The 17,589-nt window shown below is 42.0% G+C and overlaps 1 protein-coding gene across 6 annotated transcripts in view; it reads right to left on the bottom strand.

Annotated features, from left to right (window-relative positions):
* Window positions 1-17,589, bottom strand: part of LOC117503180 (nesprin-2) — a 189,943-nt gene that overhangs the window by 77,591 nt on the left and 94,763 nt on the right. For 3 of the 6 annotated variants that reach the window (XM_034162379.1, XM_034162374.1, XM_034162375.1), the window contains 11 exons: window positions 12,565-12,632; window positions 12,293-12,440; window positions 11,570-11,671; window positions 9,424-9,558; window positions 9,107-9,316; window positions 7,830-7,925; window positions 5,921-6,088; window positions 5,587-5,757; window positions 5,292-5,432; window positions 3,007-3,206; window positions 570-702 (listed from right to left, as the gene is read on the bottom strand). In XM_034162379.1, coding sequence (XP_034018270.1) covers window positions 570-702; window positions 3,007-3,206; window positions 5,292-5,432; window positions 5,587-5,757; window positions 5,921-6,088; window positions 7,830-7,925; window positions 9,107-9,316; window positions 9,424-9,558; window positions 11,570-11,671; window positions 12,293-12,440; window positions 12,565-12,632 — 1,572 coding nt within the window. The remainder of the gene's footprint in view (window positions 1-569; window positions 703-3,006; window positions 3,207-5,291; window positions 5,433-5,586; window positions 5,758-5,920; window positions 6,089-7,829; window positions 7,926-9,106; window positions 9,317-9,423; window positions 9,559-11,569; window positions 11,672-12,292; window positions 12,441-12,564; window positions 12,633-17,589) is intronic. The other 3 variants (XM_034162376.1, XM_034162377.1, XM_034162378.1) reach the window with 3 other exon arrangements.

Below are 17,589 nucleotides of genomic sequence, written 5' to 3'. Positions count from 1 at the left end.
TTTTTCAGTTATCTTGTCCCCAGAAACACTAGTGAAAACAATATTATGCGTTGCTGCTTCGCCAGGGCGCAGGGTAATTATTATTTTTAAAGAAGAACTGCTTGCGGCTTCTTGGCTGTTTTCCCCAAGCAAGACCAACCTGGCTGCGTTTAGCATTGGGTCCACCTGAGAAGGTCCACCTCTTGGCACAATCTGCCATAATATTCAGGGAAAGCCTTTTTTCCTGTAACTTAGTCAAGACCCCAAAGATCTTGGCCCATCCTGCACTTAACTTGGGACTGGCCCGGGGAAAGCTTGGCATAACGTGACTTAACATCTGAAGTAACTAGGTGAATATTACAGCTCCAGGTAACCCTTTCTATGCTCAGCATGTAGGATATGCATCAGCCCTCTGAGGTCTTTCATTTCATTCTTTAACATTCTCACTCTATGACCTCATAAAGGTCACTGGGGAGAAAAACCTTTAGGCTGACTCCACTGCTCCAACAGCTTGTGTCAGTATTACTGTTGACCATTACGACCTCGACTAAGGTGATGTATAAAGATGCCGATACTTCATAAAAACTCACCAGCAGCTTGATGAGATGACTTCCAATCATCTCCTTCTTCATCTCAGAGGTACTGATGAGGTCTGACAACATCTGCAGTTGTTTGTTGGCACCACCTAACGATTCTCTGACCGAGACCAGCTTAGTGTGGAATCTGTGGGGAGGACGTGAACACAGACATCAGAACATCTCTGCTGCTTCACACATGGTGAGCCAAGCACAGACGCGTGGGTCCAAACACGCATTAATAAGATGCATTTTATTTGTTCTGATGTCATTGTTGAACCATAACAGTCAACAAAATAGTCACATTCAAGGATATATTGCTTTGACAAATCCAAAGGAATCAATCATGGAATGGTTTAGGAGTTTCAGTTGTCTGTTGGTATTGTAGGTGTTGTTTATTAAGGTGTACGATTAAGTCAAAACTGGCTTCTGGCTCTTGGACCAACTTGAACACTGAGTGACTGTTTCTACCACAGACATGGTGATGTCAGCACTAAAGGTCATGTGACTGCACAGGACCAAAAAAAAACAAAAAAAAAAACAAAACAGCAGCCGCCATAAATACCAGGAATGTCATCATTACTACAGACTAAATAATTCCATTTGCCTCCAACAAAAAGACGAAAAAGCATCAGGGGATTTTGTTTTAAACAATATGCAGAGATTCCAAACTGTTTGGATTCATAGTGGATTAATCATAAAAAAAAAAAAAAAATCACTTCATGTCTCCACATTAATTCGAAGTTGGGCGGAGCTTACGTTTTCAACCGTTTGTGAACAGTGTGGAACTGACAATTTTTCATATATCATTTTTTTTTTTTTTTACAATGGATTTACATCCTGATAGGCAAGACCTGATGCAATTTTCAAGTTCATAGGTCAAAGGGAAAAGTCGGAAAAATTATTGGAAAATTGGACAAAGTCCTATCCTTCAACACTGAACAAATTTTCAAAAATTCATAACTGTCAAAAAAAACAAATCTAACTTCTTTTATATTTGGGAGCATTATGTAGGATGGTATCGTTTAATCAACTGACAAACTCTGATCCAGATTACAGATTTTGTGGCATTTAAGGGTGATTCTTAGACTACGGGCACTTATTATGTCCTTTGATCATATTGTATGAAAAACAGAAAAAAGGGGAGATTTCACACTTTTATAGTTATCTTTACAATGAAAGTGTGTTAAGAAATTTGTTCTAGTAGTCTATGATGAGTTTTTCACCTTTTCTCAGCATCATTATATGCAAATATTGCCGTTTTGTGCTTGTCCCACACCCAGACTTTTGATCTTCAATGATAAAAATGAATGGTAAAGAAACGTTTTTTCTAATGTTTTAAAATATCTCTGAATAAAATATCAGTAAAATAATCAAAACATAATTGGGGTATTCAATGTCATACAACTGCTGTGATTTTTTTTTTAAACAAAATGTAGTTGTCCCACACTATTGCCGTAATTTCCACCACAACATTGTAATGTCCCTTTAAACAGTTTGTATGAAAGATTGTTTGGGTAGTTTCTATGGAGATAAACAGTGACATCAGAGCACATGTATATAGCGCCAAATCACAACAAACAGTTGCCCCAAGGCGCTTTATACTGTAAGGCAATGGTGTGGTGGAAATTACATTTACAAGGCCAATAGTGCCCGTAGTTAAAGAATCACCCTTAAATTTAACACTGAAAATCCCATTTAATGTACATTTTGCATTATATCTCAAACAAAAGTGCCTCAGTCACTCTCATTTTTCTGTTATGGATTTACCTACACCACCAAAACTAGATGGAGGTTCCAGTTTCATACCTGTTTGTCTTCCAGTTATCAGTTGGAAACCAATTGCCTAAAGCAATGACAAATTGCGCAAAGCAGAGATAACCAATGTTCTGTGAAAATTGTCTGAAAAAGAATTCAGAAACTGAAAAAGTAGGAAAAAAAAAACCTGACAACACAACCAAAAACCCTTCAATTCAAGAGCATGAACTAAATACATTCTCCTGACATTTGATCACATCCAATTTATCTTATGAAAAGTTACTTCTAACAGGACTTAATTTTTTCCAAGGTAACAATTTGTGGAATTGGAAACTAGTGCTGGCGGAGGTTTGCACTCCATGAACGCGATGCTCTAGTTATTATTAATTATTATTATGCCCTCAAAGACCCCAAATAAGCCCCCTGCAGGGTTGTGAGACCATTAATTGTCAGTGTTTCATTGTTATTCATCAGCTTTAACAGCTGTGGACTAATGAGACACTTTGATGTGGAATTTAAACTCAAAATTTGACAAAAATCACTCAAGTGTTTGTTCCAGACAGTAAAATGTTTCAGCTGACGTAAAGGCATAAAAATGTCTGGCCCCCAATGCTAGAAAATAAAGCTGCCCGTCGAAGTCGAAAATCTGCTTTTGGTTAAAAGACATTAGTGTGGTGCTTGAACTCGACCCTACCCGACCCGTCTGTCCTGGATGTCTCTGCAGCGTTGAAGCTCACGCTCCACGCACTGGGAGATATGCCGCCATCGCAGCTCCAGAGCGCCTCCTGATGGTCTGGCTGAGGGAGACAACACCCTCTCCGTCTGCAGCTCCCTCTTCAGAGACAGGACCAGGCCCAGTCGGCCTCGGCTCTCGTCCAGCTGGACCAGCGCGTGCTGAATGACGAGAGAATCAATTAGCTGAGTTTATAGCAGATCCACGTTCTACATTATTATTTAAAAAGACAACATGCCATATTGATGACATGAAAGAAAACAAGGAAAAAAAAAAAATCACCAGAGCCCAGTTAGACATCTTGTGTTCAGGGTTTCTGTTGGGTCTTCTTGGTTACCGCAGTGCCCATTAGGCACACAAGGTCCCCAACGTATTGTTCCCCAACAGGCAGTCCCCTTCTTGATCCATTACCCAAAGTGTCCAGACGTGGATGAGGGGTTGGATTTTGACACCCAACCTTCCCCAATACTCCACCAAGAAATGGTTACAATCAGACTAGGCATTCTTTAGATACTGTGCAGAAATACAAAGATGTCGTCCATAGCAGCCATATTGTATAACAGACAATGACATTTCCAAACTGAACCTTCCTTGAGCCGCCAACAGTTCACCACCAAGAAGTAGTTTCAATCAGAAAAGGCATTTTCTTTTCTTTTCTTTAGTCATTGTACCGAAACAAATGCCGAAATGGCGTCCATAGCAGCCATATTGGATAACGGATGATAGTTATTTTGGAAATTAATCTTCCTCTAGCCTCCCTCAATACGCCACCAAAAAATGGTTTTGACCAGACAAGGCATTCTTTAGTTATTGCGCGGTAACAAAAATCAACATGGCGCCGGTAGCAGCCATACTGCTCCCCTGTTTTTGAAAAGGTCCTTCTGTAAGCCTTCCCAATTCAACTGAAATGCTTTCAGTTAGACGAGGTGTTTACTTCCTGAGGAGAAACAAAAATAAATATGGTTCCCATAGTGGGAAAATGGACAAAATGAACCGTTCTCAACACAACACCAAGAAATGGTCTCAATCAGAAAAGCCATTTTTTTTGTTTTTTAGCTATAGAAACATGTTGTATTCTGCATTTTTGTTCGATTCTGCGCAAGGACTCGACACCAAGTCACTGCAGACACAAAATATTTGGGAATTATTCAACTCTCAGCAATCTTTCACGAGTCCTTATGTACTTTACGTACTGTGGGATTAACAAACACCAAACTGACACCGACTCATTCTGAGATTTAAAAAAAAATTATAATAATCTGGCAAAGTTCAAAGGTGACTGACCTTGTCTTACTTTTCTGGGTAAGGACTAGGTCAGGACCTCAATACAGAGGCCACATGTATCCATGGCCTTTGCCGCACAATTACTCAACACTATAATGTTGCACGATCAACATATTTGGTTGTGAAATTAGTTTTAGAAGATCTGCAATATGACAAATTATTATTATTATTATTATTATAAATACATACAAATTACTTAAATAAAACAGGTTACCATAATTTTTTTGTTGGAATAGAAATGAACTCAAAACACCAAATGCTACTAAACTGCTGTAAATTAATGAGGAAAAAAATAGGATATTGTCTGAAATTAAAGTGAGAATTTTTTGAGAAAAAGAAAACCCCCAAAATGTAGGACATAAACACATATATACATACATACATACATACATACATACATACATATACACATACATACATACATATATACATACATACATATTTTTTTTTTTAAATCTCAGATAACTCCTCTGTTGTCCCCTCAAAAAATGTACTTTATACTCATATATATATCATATATATATATATATATATATATATATATATATATATATATATATATATATATATATATATATGAGTATAAAGTACATTTTTTGAGGGGACAACAGAGGAGTTATCTGAGATTTAAAAAAAAAAATACATATTGAAGTTTATATTACATATTTTCTACAAATTATTTCACCTCAACAAAAATCACAGCTTCCCCCCCCCCAACACACCATGAAAGCCCCTCTGGAGCATCACTGTTCAGATTTAATCAACGTTTTGTCTCTGATCATGGAAGGTAGCAGCTACAATTTGATGGGGGAACATTTCTTATAACTTCTGCATGTTGTCAGCAAAGCCTTAAACTGTAAACTAAAGTTAGAGCAAACGGGGACATAAATCAAAAACCTAGAAGAAGAAAAAAAAAAAAAACTTAGAGGAGTGATCAGACAAAAACAAAGTGTGACAGCTACCTGGCAGGCATCTAGCCTGCACTGTACTCTCATCCCATCATCCTCATCCTCTTCTTCTTGCTCTCTGCTGCTGATGAAAGTTTCGAGCTCGTCCAGCCGCCTGCACAGTCGTCCATAATTATCCTCCCACCGGCTCCACTCCTAAAAACCACAACCCCACGCGCTTATGCTACCAGTTCCTACCACTGGTGTGCACAGACTTCCAAAAACAGAAAAGTTGGAGGTGTTCTCCAACAAAATGCATATTTGTCTATGTATGAATTCATTTGGCCTTCAGCAAATGGACACTACAAACCTGCAGTCTCCTCAGAGAAACTGTCTCCTGTTCCAGAGCGTGCCGCTGCAGCGCTTTGGCTCGGGCATCCAGCTGCGCCCAATCATTCTTCTGACACGCAGCCGCTTCTGGCTCCTGCTGGAATAGATGCTGCACAAAAGCCAGCTGGGACCTGAGGACCTGCAAGAACGTCTGGACCACCGAGAGACCAGAAACATCACCGTGCTGAATATCTTTGTGCTAATCATCAGGTCTTTGAGGTTGTGCTTGCTTTTGGTTGTGCCTTTGAGATCATCTATCCACACGCTCTGGGGAATGCGCTGGACTGAAATCTGATCTGGTCAAAGTGAGATACCTGGCGTCTGCAGAGGACGGCTTGAAGTTGGCTGCGGTTGTGAATGTGGTCAGTTCGGCCCTCTGCTATGTGTTGTTCACCCAGGTCCACGAGGCGTGTTAGCCCCTCAAGCAATGACTGAGAAGCTTCCTCTGGACGCGCTCTCAGATGTCTGGCCAGCACACACTGCTGACAGATAAAAAAGAAAGCGCAAAGTTAAAGGAAAGCAACTTTTACAAACACAAAACTCTCCCATATCAACATCAGTCAATGACCAGAACTCAAACTGTTTAGACCTGGTGACCAGTATTAATTTGCAGACACGTTTCAGAGATTAAAGTCTTGAGACAACTGGATTTCCTGATGCACGTGTACCTCTTTGTATCGGACAATGCCATGTTAACATAGGGCTTTTTGCTATGGACAGCGTTAAAGAAAACGCTAACCATAATTAGCATATGTGGTCATGTATTTGTAGTTAGTTATGCCAAGTTGTTCTACATCTTAAACACATATTATTAATAAGATCCTATTCTGTATATCTATGTCTAAATCTGTTATAATCCCATTAAGTTTACTTTGAAAAGAACTCTAAACTGTTACTGTGTTCTACTCAATTGTTTAAGTGAAACATTTTTATACTTAAAAATAATAGTAAATTAAAAAGCTGTGAAATGACTTAAAAAATACTTGATCTTGGTAAATCTAAGTAAAAATATTACATATATTTGTCCTTTTCAATTATTCTGAACGAAATTTAGCAAACAAATGAAGTATATTTCAAAAACTATAATTTGTTAAGCAAATGCTAATTTATTTGCCTGACATCGGGGCGAATGTGAGGCATTACTGTAAAGCGCTTTGAGTGTCTGTGATGCAGATGGAAAAGCGCTATGTAAATGCAGTCCATTTACCATTTCCATGAAATAAACTAAAATAATAAATGTAACGTTAAGATAAAACTGTTACATTTTTAGGTATTTCATTTGGTACATCCAACTCATGTTGGATTAGATCACATGGCACAAGATCAGCTGGGATGTTCCCTTCCAGTCATGCATTACAAGTTACTGTTAGTAGTCACAAGTTAGTAGTTAGGGTTAGTATATGCGTGTTGGTATTTGCATTAGCATATGTTGTGACGTCAACTAGTCCATGCGGCAGAAAGTTGGTCACCTATCTATAGAAGGACTTGAAAAATACACCATCTAGACATCCCAGAGGGTGAAAATTTAAAAAGGCTCCAACCATATTGAAAAATCTACCAGTTTCTTTGCCTGATCGTAGGGATTCCAAAAAGGTATAGTTTGGATTATGACTGAAAGTTATGGAGTTATGGGGTAAAAACAGAAAAAAACAGTGACAAAGGTCAACTGGTCAAAATTAAAGTGTCCCCAATTTTGGTAAGACACAAGCCAAGACAATTAATAAATGGATTAGTTTAGGATGTTTTGAATGCTTGGTCTTTTTGGTTATGGTTAAACACTGGCACCATTGGATTTTATGATTATATGACGTTACCCCAATGTTTGTATAAATTTGTAACTTTTGGCCCCTGTACAAACTCAAATTTAACTTCGTCACCTTTTTTCCTGTTTTTACACCATAACAGTCAGTCATAGATTGTTTTTGTTTTTTGTTTTTTTTTTTTTTGTTTTTTTTGGGGGGGGGGGGGATTTTATGGTAAGACAAATAATGTGGTATACTTTTCCAAATTCCAAAAAATGTACCATTTTTGTATATAATCTTATCCTCCCAAATCAGATTTTAACACCAAATGAAAGTCCAAAAATTCATCATTCTCCGTTATTCACTTATTGTAATGTAACAGATGAATACCAATGAAATAACATGATCTATTTTTAAAAGATCTTTTTACACAAGAGGCTCAATACTTAGAAACCCTGAATGTTTGAAGATTGGTGGTTACCTCCAAACTTAGAGGTTCCTTTACGCGGGGGACGGTCTCGTGTGCCTGTACCAGGTCAAATGAGTCCAAATTACACAGTTCTTCAGAGAAAATGTCCTAGGATTTAAAAAAAAGTGTTGGTTCAGCCTCATTTCAGAACTACATGAGAAAAAATCTTAACTTTTTGAAATTTTGTCACTAATATTCTTTGTTATACAATAATAGTTTAGGAATCAAGTCTTCATTTGCAAGGAGAGACTGTTTTATTATCAAATCAATTTTATTTATATAGCGCCAAATCACAACAAACAGTTGCCCCAAGGCGCTTTATATTGTAAGGCAAGGCCATACAATAATTACAGAAAAACCCCAACAGTCAACACGACCCCCTGTGAGCAAGCACTTGGTGACAGTGGGAAGGAAAATCTCCCTTTTAACAGGAAGAAACCTCCAGCAGAACCAGGCTCAGGGAGGGGCAGTCTTCTGCTGGGACTGGTTGGGGCTGAGGGAGAGAACCAGGAAAAAGACATGCTGTGGAGGGGAGCAGAGATCAATCACTAATGATTAAATGCAGAGTGGTGCATACAGAGCAAAAAGAGAAAGAAACACTCAGTGCATCATGGGAACCCCCCAGCAGTCTAAGTCTATAGCAGCATAACTAAGGGATGGTTCATGGTCACCTGATCCAGCCCTAACTATAAGCTGGATCCATGTCTTTATGTCTGTAAGACAGTCCTGCAGTTTAGCTAATTGGTGTGTGTCCTCTGGCTTCATGGATAGATAAAGCTGAGTATCGTCTGCGTAACAATGAAAATTTAAGCAATGCTGTCTAATAATACTACCTAAGGGAAGCATGTATAAAGTGAATAAAATTGGTCCTAGCACAGAACCTTGTGGAACTCCATAATTAACCTTAGTCTGTGAAGAAGATTCCCCATTTACATGAACAAATTGTAATCTATTAGACAAATATGATTCAAACCACCGCAGTGCAGTGCCTTTAATACCTATGGCATGCTCTAATCTCTGTAATAAAATTTTATGGTCAACAGTATCAAAAGCAGCACTGAGGTCTAACAGAACAAGCACAGAGATGAGTCCACTGTCTGAGGCCATAAGAAGATCATTTGTAACCTTCACTAATGCTGTTTCTGTACTATGATGAATTCTAAACCCTGACTGAAACTCTTCAAATAGACCATTCCTCTGCAGATGATCAGTTAGCTGTTTTACAACTACCCTTTCAAGAATTTTTGAGAGAAATCATGACAGACAGAATGGAGATTGTTAATAAGCACCAATGGTTCCTGCTGTGGACATGCCGCGTCCACGCGAGCATCAAGCTGACTGTGTGTGGAGGCGAGGGCCGCCTGGACCGCGAGCAGACACTCCTGAAGGCATGTCAAAGAGCAGATGCTCTCTGGCTCCTGGTTCAAAATCACAGTCCTGACTTCTGATGTCAAGTTTTTCAACATCTCAGCGGCGCTCAACAGCTCAGAAGATACACACTGAAAAAATTTAATTACATTTTTTTTAAAAATCAGCACAGTTCAGAATCAAACCTTCCTATATATAGTGTGTGTGTGTGTGTGTGTGTCACATGACAGCTCATCACCTCACGCGGCAGCGGCCTGAGCTCGGGGTCGTCCCTACCAGAGGTCAACACGAGGTCAAGCAAACCGCTGAGACAGACGAGGATCGTCCGCACGGCCTCGTGCAGCTCCTCCTCTGCACCCAGACCACAGTACACCTGGGAAACACATTTTAAACCACATCACTCAGAAAAGTATTTGTAGAGGTAAAACCAAAAAAATAAAAAGAATAAAAAAACATTTAAGAAAAGTTTTGTGGTTTTGAATTATAGGAGCATCTAAAGATAGTGGCGGCTCCAGAGTTTTATTTTTTAATTGGTGGGGATGTGATTAGTCAGAGGTGGATGATTTTTTTAAGAAAATGTGTAAATATGTATTTTAAAATAAATCTGAAAATAATTTTTGCTCAGAGTAAGTTGTACCTGTCAAAAAAGGCTTTTGAAGAGAGAGTGAGAGAAAAATACATAGAAGTGCCACCTTTCTTTCTCTATCATCAGCTTTTTACATTGTGATTTTTGTGCATTTTTGCAGTGTACTTTCAGTATTGGCATTAATTCATTTATTATTCGAGTTTGGTTTTCGTTTGGTTTTGATCACCTCTAAAGACAGTGGCGGCTCCAGAGTTTTTTATTTTTTAATTGGTGGGGATGTGATTAGTCAGAGGTGAAGGAATTTTTTGTAAGAAAATGTGTAAATATGTATTTTAAAATAATTTTTAAAATAATTTTTGCTCAGAGTTGTCCCAGGACAACTGCATCTTTGTTGTCAATGAACAACCTGTTCCTACGTTATTCCCATGACCTGCCGGGCAGCGTCCGGGAAACCAAAGTCTTTGGGTTCCGGGGGGAGTATGCTTGCAAAGCTGAAACTTAAAGGAATTGACGGAAGGGCACCACCAGGAGTGGAGCCTGTGGCTTAATTTGACCCAATACGGAAAACCTCACCCGGCCCGGACACGGAAAGGATTGACAGATTGATAGCTCTTTCTGATAGTTTTTTATTTTGTAATTGGTGGGGATGTGATTAGTCAGAGGTGGAGGATTTTTTTTTTAAGAAAATGTGTAAATATGTATTTTAAAATAAATTTTAATTCTGAATAATGTATTGCTCAGAGTACAAGATGTACCTGCCAAAAAATGGCTTTTTGAAGAGAGAGTGAGAGAAAAATACATAGAAGTTGCACCTTTCCTTCTGTGTCATGAACACTCTTTAATTTGTGATTTTTGTGCATTGTTGCAGTGTACAGTGTTATATTATTCACAACTGTAAGTTGTGCTTGTCAAGAGAAACTGTTGCCCTTCCATTTGTCCATACGGCAAAACCTTTCCATGTCCTAAAACTCAATAAAGTCAAGAAATATTAAATTTTTTTATCTGAATACTGGGAGGTTAACGATCTGTGTGCCATAAAATCCTTCATTTCTGAATGCCTTTTTTTAAACTGTATTTTGAATTTCAAGAAGAAAATTTGTAGGAGCCCTGAAATATTCACATCACCCGCTAGATGGTAAGAAAAGCTGCTCAAATGTGAGGCAAGGTCTCAACTGTTTATTCATTTAAGAAGTTAACTTCTGATGAAAATAAGGTGGGCTGACAGCCAAAAATCAACTTATAGTTGTGTCCCTGATCTTACGGGCAACTTAGTTGTGTATTATTACTATATTATTAATAATAAAATAATCATAACAATCCTATTTATTATTAATAATAATTATATATTGATACATGAATTTTTTTGTATAAATTTCAGGACCTCCCAAATGAGTTTTTTTTTTAAGTGACAAAAATATGGTACATGCATTTTTCTAATTCACACAGAATCCACAAAGGACAAAACTATCAACAGCATTGTTGTTTCTACACTTTGGCAAAAGCCTCGACATGTAGTGTGTAAAATACAGGGAGTGAATAAATAGACAAAACACAATAATTCATAAACATAAGAGGCTAAAAATATCACAAGTGTTGAAAGTTTGACAATTTTGCAAAATTACAGTTTCCTGTTGAAACCAAAGTTTAAAAAAAAGAAAGAAAAAAAAAAGGTAAATAAACAAATAACAGAACCCGACTGATATATCAGTCGGGTTCTGATATATCAGTCGGGTTCTGTTTCTGTTTTTTAATAATAATAAAAGACATCAAAAATCACTTCTGTGTGCACCAGTTGTACCGCTTTTGTATGTTGTAATTTTTGTAGAATGGTGACGGCATCATAGGTTCGTTGGAGAGCAACAGAAGCCAACTGTGCAACCTCGACTTCCCTTTCTGACACCTGAAATAAGAATAAGTGAAGGAAACAAGAAAGGATGCAAGGAAAAATAAATAAAAGCTGTTAGAAGCAGACTAATGTTTAATCATTTTACTTCCAGGGGACAGACTAAGGGCCCTATCTTGATAATCTATCACACGCAACCTAATGTACAAAGTGCATTTGTTTCATGTCCAATTCCACTTTATTTATAAGATGTGTAACTTGAGTGCAAAGTAAAGTGCGGGGCACAAAGGAGCTGTATTTAGTCTTTTTTGGATGTAACATGAACAGAACCAATCAGTTTCTCATCTGTCATTGCGTTGAAGATCCAGGGTGTGCCTCAGTCTGGTGCTTTGCCATTTCAATTGAAGGACTCAAGTGAGAGGTTTCTAGCAAAGAAAAGGATGCCACTAGCATGGTAAGCGTCAAAACGTCAAGCAGGTAATTTATAGTAGCAACCACCAAAGCTGCCCGAGGTGAAGCAGGAATGAGGTGAGGTTAAGCATTTTTTCCCCATTTGTGACCATTGTTAATTTTGTTTTCAGTTCAGTTTAGAATAAGGACGTGGGCTACCACTCTGCAGACTTGGGTTTGAATCAAACTCAGTCTACCTGAGTTGGACTGTTTTTACCATTTTCCCACCTTTTCGTTGGTCCCGTCGCCACCTGAGCAGATTCTGACTGGCTGCATCTCCTGAACTTTTTTCACTGCAGCGAGTTTTTCAGAGATCTGTTGATGAAGGCGGCTCCACCTTTGCTGCTCCGTCTGCTTCTCCTCATCTCCAGTCGACCTACAGAGCCAAAGGATCCGTCAGTCTGTGTGCTTGCAACAAACTGCAGTACCTCGGAGTTGATTTGCATTTTAAATGTGAACCTATCAAACATCTGCTTTAAGACTTTGATTGTAGCCGATACCTGTTCAGTGACCCAGACGACTCTTGTTCTTGATGAGGTTCTTCCACCAAACTGTTGCTGACTTCATTCTGCGTCATTATAATTGTAAAAATAAAATAATAATAATAATAATTTAAAAAAGGTAGATTTAAATATCAGAGTGACATATAGGCAAACATTTACAACTGGACACCATCACAAAGATTTTTTTTTTAAAAATTGTAAAACAGTCATTTTCAAAATGTTGCCCAGCTGGATCCATGTTCAAGGTTTGGAGCCAATTTAAAATGTGGCATTTGCTTGTGTTTCAACTCATCACATGAAATCCCAACAACTGCCACTGTCAGTAATTAAATGTGTTATTTGGTTTACAAATTAGGCGAAATCTGTCAGTGAGACAGCAAAAAAAATTAGGTGTAGCCACATGATGTTTGCTGCATTTTGAAAAAAGAACGAACACAGGAGTGAGCTCATGAATGAAGCGTAAGTCACACCCGGGTATAAGTGACACTGTTTTTCTGCGTCTGTCTGGAACTCACTTTTTAAAACAGCATTTTCTGCAGGTGAGCTTAACAATTGACAGGAGCTCAATGAAGCACATGTGCACACCACAGCTTGTACTGTTACTTAATATAAGGACTGAAAGATGAACAAATAAATGTGCGACGGACAACACTGGATGATATTTCATGCAGTCTGGACAACAGAGATTGTCAGTCGGACACAAATGGAGAACTGAACAATGTTTCGTTTTTTTGCAGGAAGCCCTCAGCTTGTGGTGTGTGCCATAAGTACATTTAAATTCTAAAAATGGCAATGCAATATTGATCCAGAATGGTCCAACCGATTAAGATGTTGCAATCTGATATTTAACTCCCAACTTGAACCAAAATAACTGTGTTTTCCTGATCTTGCTTTTACACCCGTGATGTCATATCCGTGAAGTAGTTTTCACGTAATCCTTAAAAATCTACAAAGTGAAATCGTAATCCAGAATCCGAATTTGGATCCAGATCACCTCCAAAATTTAAGTCTTCCAAGGCCTAAAACCAACGTGTGGTGAAAATTTGGTGAAACTCCGTTAAGTAGTTTTGACATAATCCTCAAAATCTGACAAAGTGTACAACCTCTAAAATTCAGTGGAGTCTTCCATGGCCTAATATCCATCTATAGTACAGCAGATAACTGTAAGAATCGTTCAAATCCGGTTACAAGCACCAAAATTTGACTGTGTATACCTTGTGGTACATATTGTAGAAAAATAACTTTAGTCATTTGAATTTTCAATACAGGGCGAAGTAGGGGTCAACTGAAGAATTGCACAGGGTCAAAATTAAAAAATGTTCCAATCGTATTGAAAGTGATACCACATTATGTATCTGATGACAATGATTCCAAAAAGGTATAGTTTGGAGTATCTATAATTGAATGTTCTGGAGTTATGGGGTAAAATCAGCAAGAATGGTGACAAAGGTCAGTTTCAGTTTGTACAGGGGTGAAAAGTTAAAGTTGCTCCAGTTTTGGTAAAACATGGTGCAAATTATTGGTTGAACTAATAGGATTAACAAATGGAATAGTTCTGACTGTGTTGAATGTTTGGTCTCCAAAGAAAAGATCAAACAATGTCGACGTCCATTGGATTCTATGACATGTGACATATGTTACCCCGTAACATGATAACTAAGCATGACACATGGTGCAAACTATTCCTTTTTAAAATCCTACTAACTCAACCAATAATTTGCATCATCCATCCATCCATTTTCTTCCGCTTTATCGGGAGTCGGGTCGCGGGGGCAGCAGCTCAAGCAAAGCTGCCCAGACCTCCTGATCCACACACACCTCCCCCAGCTCCTCTGGGGGAACCCCAAGCCAGCCGAGAGATGTAGTCCTTCCAGCATGTCCTGGGTCTTCCCCGGGGCCTCCTCCCAATAGGATGTGCCCGGAACACCTCTCCAGGGAGGCGTCCAGGGAGCATCCGGAAAAGATGCCCAAGCCACCTCAACTGACTCCTTTCGATGTGGAGGAGCAGTGGCTCGACTCCGAGCTCCTCCCGAGTGACCGAGCTCCTCACCCTATCTCTAAGGGAGCGCCCAGCCACCCTGCGGAGGAAACTCATCTCGGCCGCTTGTAATCGCGATCTCGTTCTGTCATCAGCCAAATCTCATGACCATAGGTGAGGATCGGAATGTAGATCGATCTGTAAATCGAGAGCTTTGCCCCCCTACTCAGCTCTCTCTTCACCACGACGGTCCAATACAGCGACCACATCACTGCAGATGCTGCACCGATCCGTCTATCGATCTCACGCTCCATCCGTCCCTCACTCGAACAAGACCCCGAGATACTTAAACTCCTCCACTTAAGGCAAGGACACTCCACCGACCTGAAGAGGGCAAAGCACCTTTTTCCGGTCGAGAACCATGGCCTCGGATTTGGAGGTGCTGATTTTCATCCCGGACGCTTCACACTCGGCTGCAAACCGCCCCAGTGCAAGCTGAAGGTCCTGATTTGACGAAGCCAACAGAACCACATCGTCCGCAAACAGCAGAGACGAGATTCTGTGGTTCCCAAACCAGACCCCCTCTACACCCTGGCTGCGCCTAGAAATTCTGTCCATAAAAATAATGAACAGAACTGGTGACAAAGGGCAGCCTGGCGGAGGCCAACGTGTACTGGAAACAGGTTTGACTTACTACCGGCAATGTGAACCAAGCTCCTGCTGCGGTCGGACAGGGACCGGATAGCCCTTAGCAAAGGACCCGGGACCCCGTACTCCCGGAGCACCCCCCCACAGGGTGCCCTGAGGGAAACGGTCGAACGCCTTCTCTAGATCCACAAAACACGTGGAATGGTTGGGCGAACTCCCATGAACCCTCGAGCACCCGATGGAGCGTGTAGAACTGGTCCAGTGTGCCGCAACCAGGACGAAAACCACACTGCTCCTCCTGAATCCGAGGTTCGACCATCGGTCGAATTCTCCTCTCCAGTACTCTGGAATAGACCTTACCGGGGAGGCTGAGGAGTGTGATCACGCTATAGTTGGAACACACCCTCCGGTCCCCCTTCTTAAACAGAGGGACCACCACCCCGGTCTGCCAATCCACTGTCACTGACAGTGTCAGGCACTGTCCCTGATCGCCACGCGATGTTGCAGAGGCGTGTCAGCCAAGACAGTCCCACAACATCCAGAGACTTAAGGTACTCAGGACGGATTTCATTCACCCCAGGAGCCCTGCCCCGAGGAGCTTTCTAACCACCTCGGTGACTTCGGCCTGGGTAATGGATGAGTCCGCCTCTGAGTCCCCAGTCTCTGCTTCGTCTTCAGAAGACGTGACGATGGGATTGAGGAGATTCTCGAAGTATTCCTTCCACTGCCCGACAACATCCCCAGTCCCCAGTCAGGGTCAACAGTTCCCCACCCGCACCATAAACAGTGCTGGTGGAGAGCTGCTTCCGCCTCCTGAGGCGTCAGACGGTTTGCCAGAATCTCTTCGAGGCTGACCGATAGTCCTCCTCCATGGCCTCCCCGAACTCCTCCCAGACCCGAGTTTTTGCCTCTGCAACCGCACGGGCTGCGGCATGCTTGGCCTGCCGGTACCTGTCAGCTGCCTCCGGGGTCCCACCTACCAACAAAGATAAGTAGGACTCCTTCAGCGTGACTGCATCCCTTACTTCCGGCGTCCACCACCGGGTTTGGGGATTGCTGCCGCGACAGGCACCAGAGACCTTGTGACCACAGCTAAGAGCGGCTGCATCGACAATGGAGGTGGAGAACAGGGCCCACTCAGACTCCATGTCCCCAACCTCCTCCGGGATCTGGGAGAAGCTCTCCCGGAGGTGAGAGTTGAAGACCTCGCTGACAGAGGGTTCCGCCAGTCATTCCCAGCAGACCCTCACGATGTGTTTGAGCCTGCTAGGTCTGACTGGCTTCCTCCCCTCCTGGCGGATCCAACTCACCACCAGGTGGTGATCGGTCGACAGCTCTGCCCCTCTCTTCACTCGAGTGTCCGAGACACGTGGCCGAAGGTCAGATGATACCACTACAAAGTCGATCATCGACCTCCGGCTCAGGGTGTCCTGGTGCCACGTGCACTTATGGACACCCTTGTACTCGAACATGGTGTTTGTGATGGACAAACTGTGACTATCACAGAAGTCCAACAACTGAACACCACTCGGGTTCAGATCGGGGAGGCTGTGCTTCTCGATCACCCCCCTCCAGGTCTCACTGTCACCGCCCACGTGGGCATTGAAATCCCCCAGGAGAACAATGGAGTCCCCAGTCGGAGCGCTATCTAGTACCCCTCCCAGGGACTCCAGGAAGGTCGGGTACTCTGCACTGCCACTCGGCCCGTAGGCTGAGACAACGGTGAGAGACCTGTCCCCAACCTGAAGGCGTAGGGACGCGACCCTCTCGTTCACTGGAGTGAACTCCAACACATGGCGACTTATCTGGGGAGCAACAAGCAATGCGACCCCAGCTCTCCACCTCTCCCCGTGAGCAACGCCAGAAAAATGAAGCGTCCAGCCCCTCTCCAGGAGTTGGGTACCAGAGCCCAAGCTGTGCGTGGAGGTGAGCCCAACTATCTCTAGTCGGTATCTCTCAACCTCCCGCACAAGCTCAGGCTCCTTCCCCCCCAGCGAGGTGACATTCCACATCCCAACAGCCAGGGGCTGTGAGCATGGACCGGGCTGCCGGACCACCGGCCTCAACCGCCACCCAATCCTCTCTGCACCCAACCCCATGGCCCCCTCTGCAGGTAGTGAACCCACAGGAGGGTGGGCCCACGTCACTCTTTCGGGCTGAGCCCGGCCAGGCCCCATGTGCTAAGGCCCGACCACCAGGCGCTCGTACGCGAGCCCCAACCCCAGGCCTGGCTCCAGGGTGGGGCCCCGGCTCCGCCATACCGGACAACATCTCGGTCCTTGATTTTTTTTACTGGTCATGGAGGTTCTGAACTGCCCTTAGTCTGACCCGTCACCTAGGACCTGTTTGCCTTGGGAGACCCTACAAGGGGCACAAAGCCACCGACAACATAGCTC

This window comes from Thalassophryne amazonica, chromosome 21, assembly GCF_902500255.1.
Source record: "Thalassophryne amazonica chromosome 21, fThaAma1.1, whole genome shotgun sequence".
Taxonomy (NCBI): domain Eukaryota; kingdom Metazoa; phylum Chordata; class Actinopteri; order Batrachoidiformes; family Batrachoididae; genus Thalassophryne; species Thalassophryne amazonica.
Note: the sequence above shows the minus strand (reverse complement) of the source record. Positions and strands in the feature narration are given on the sequence as shown.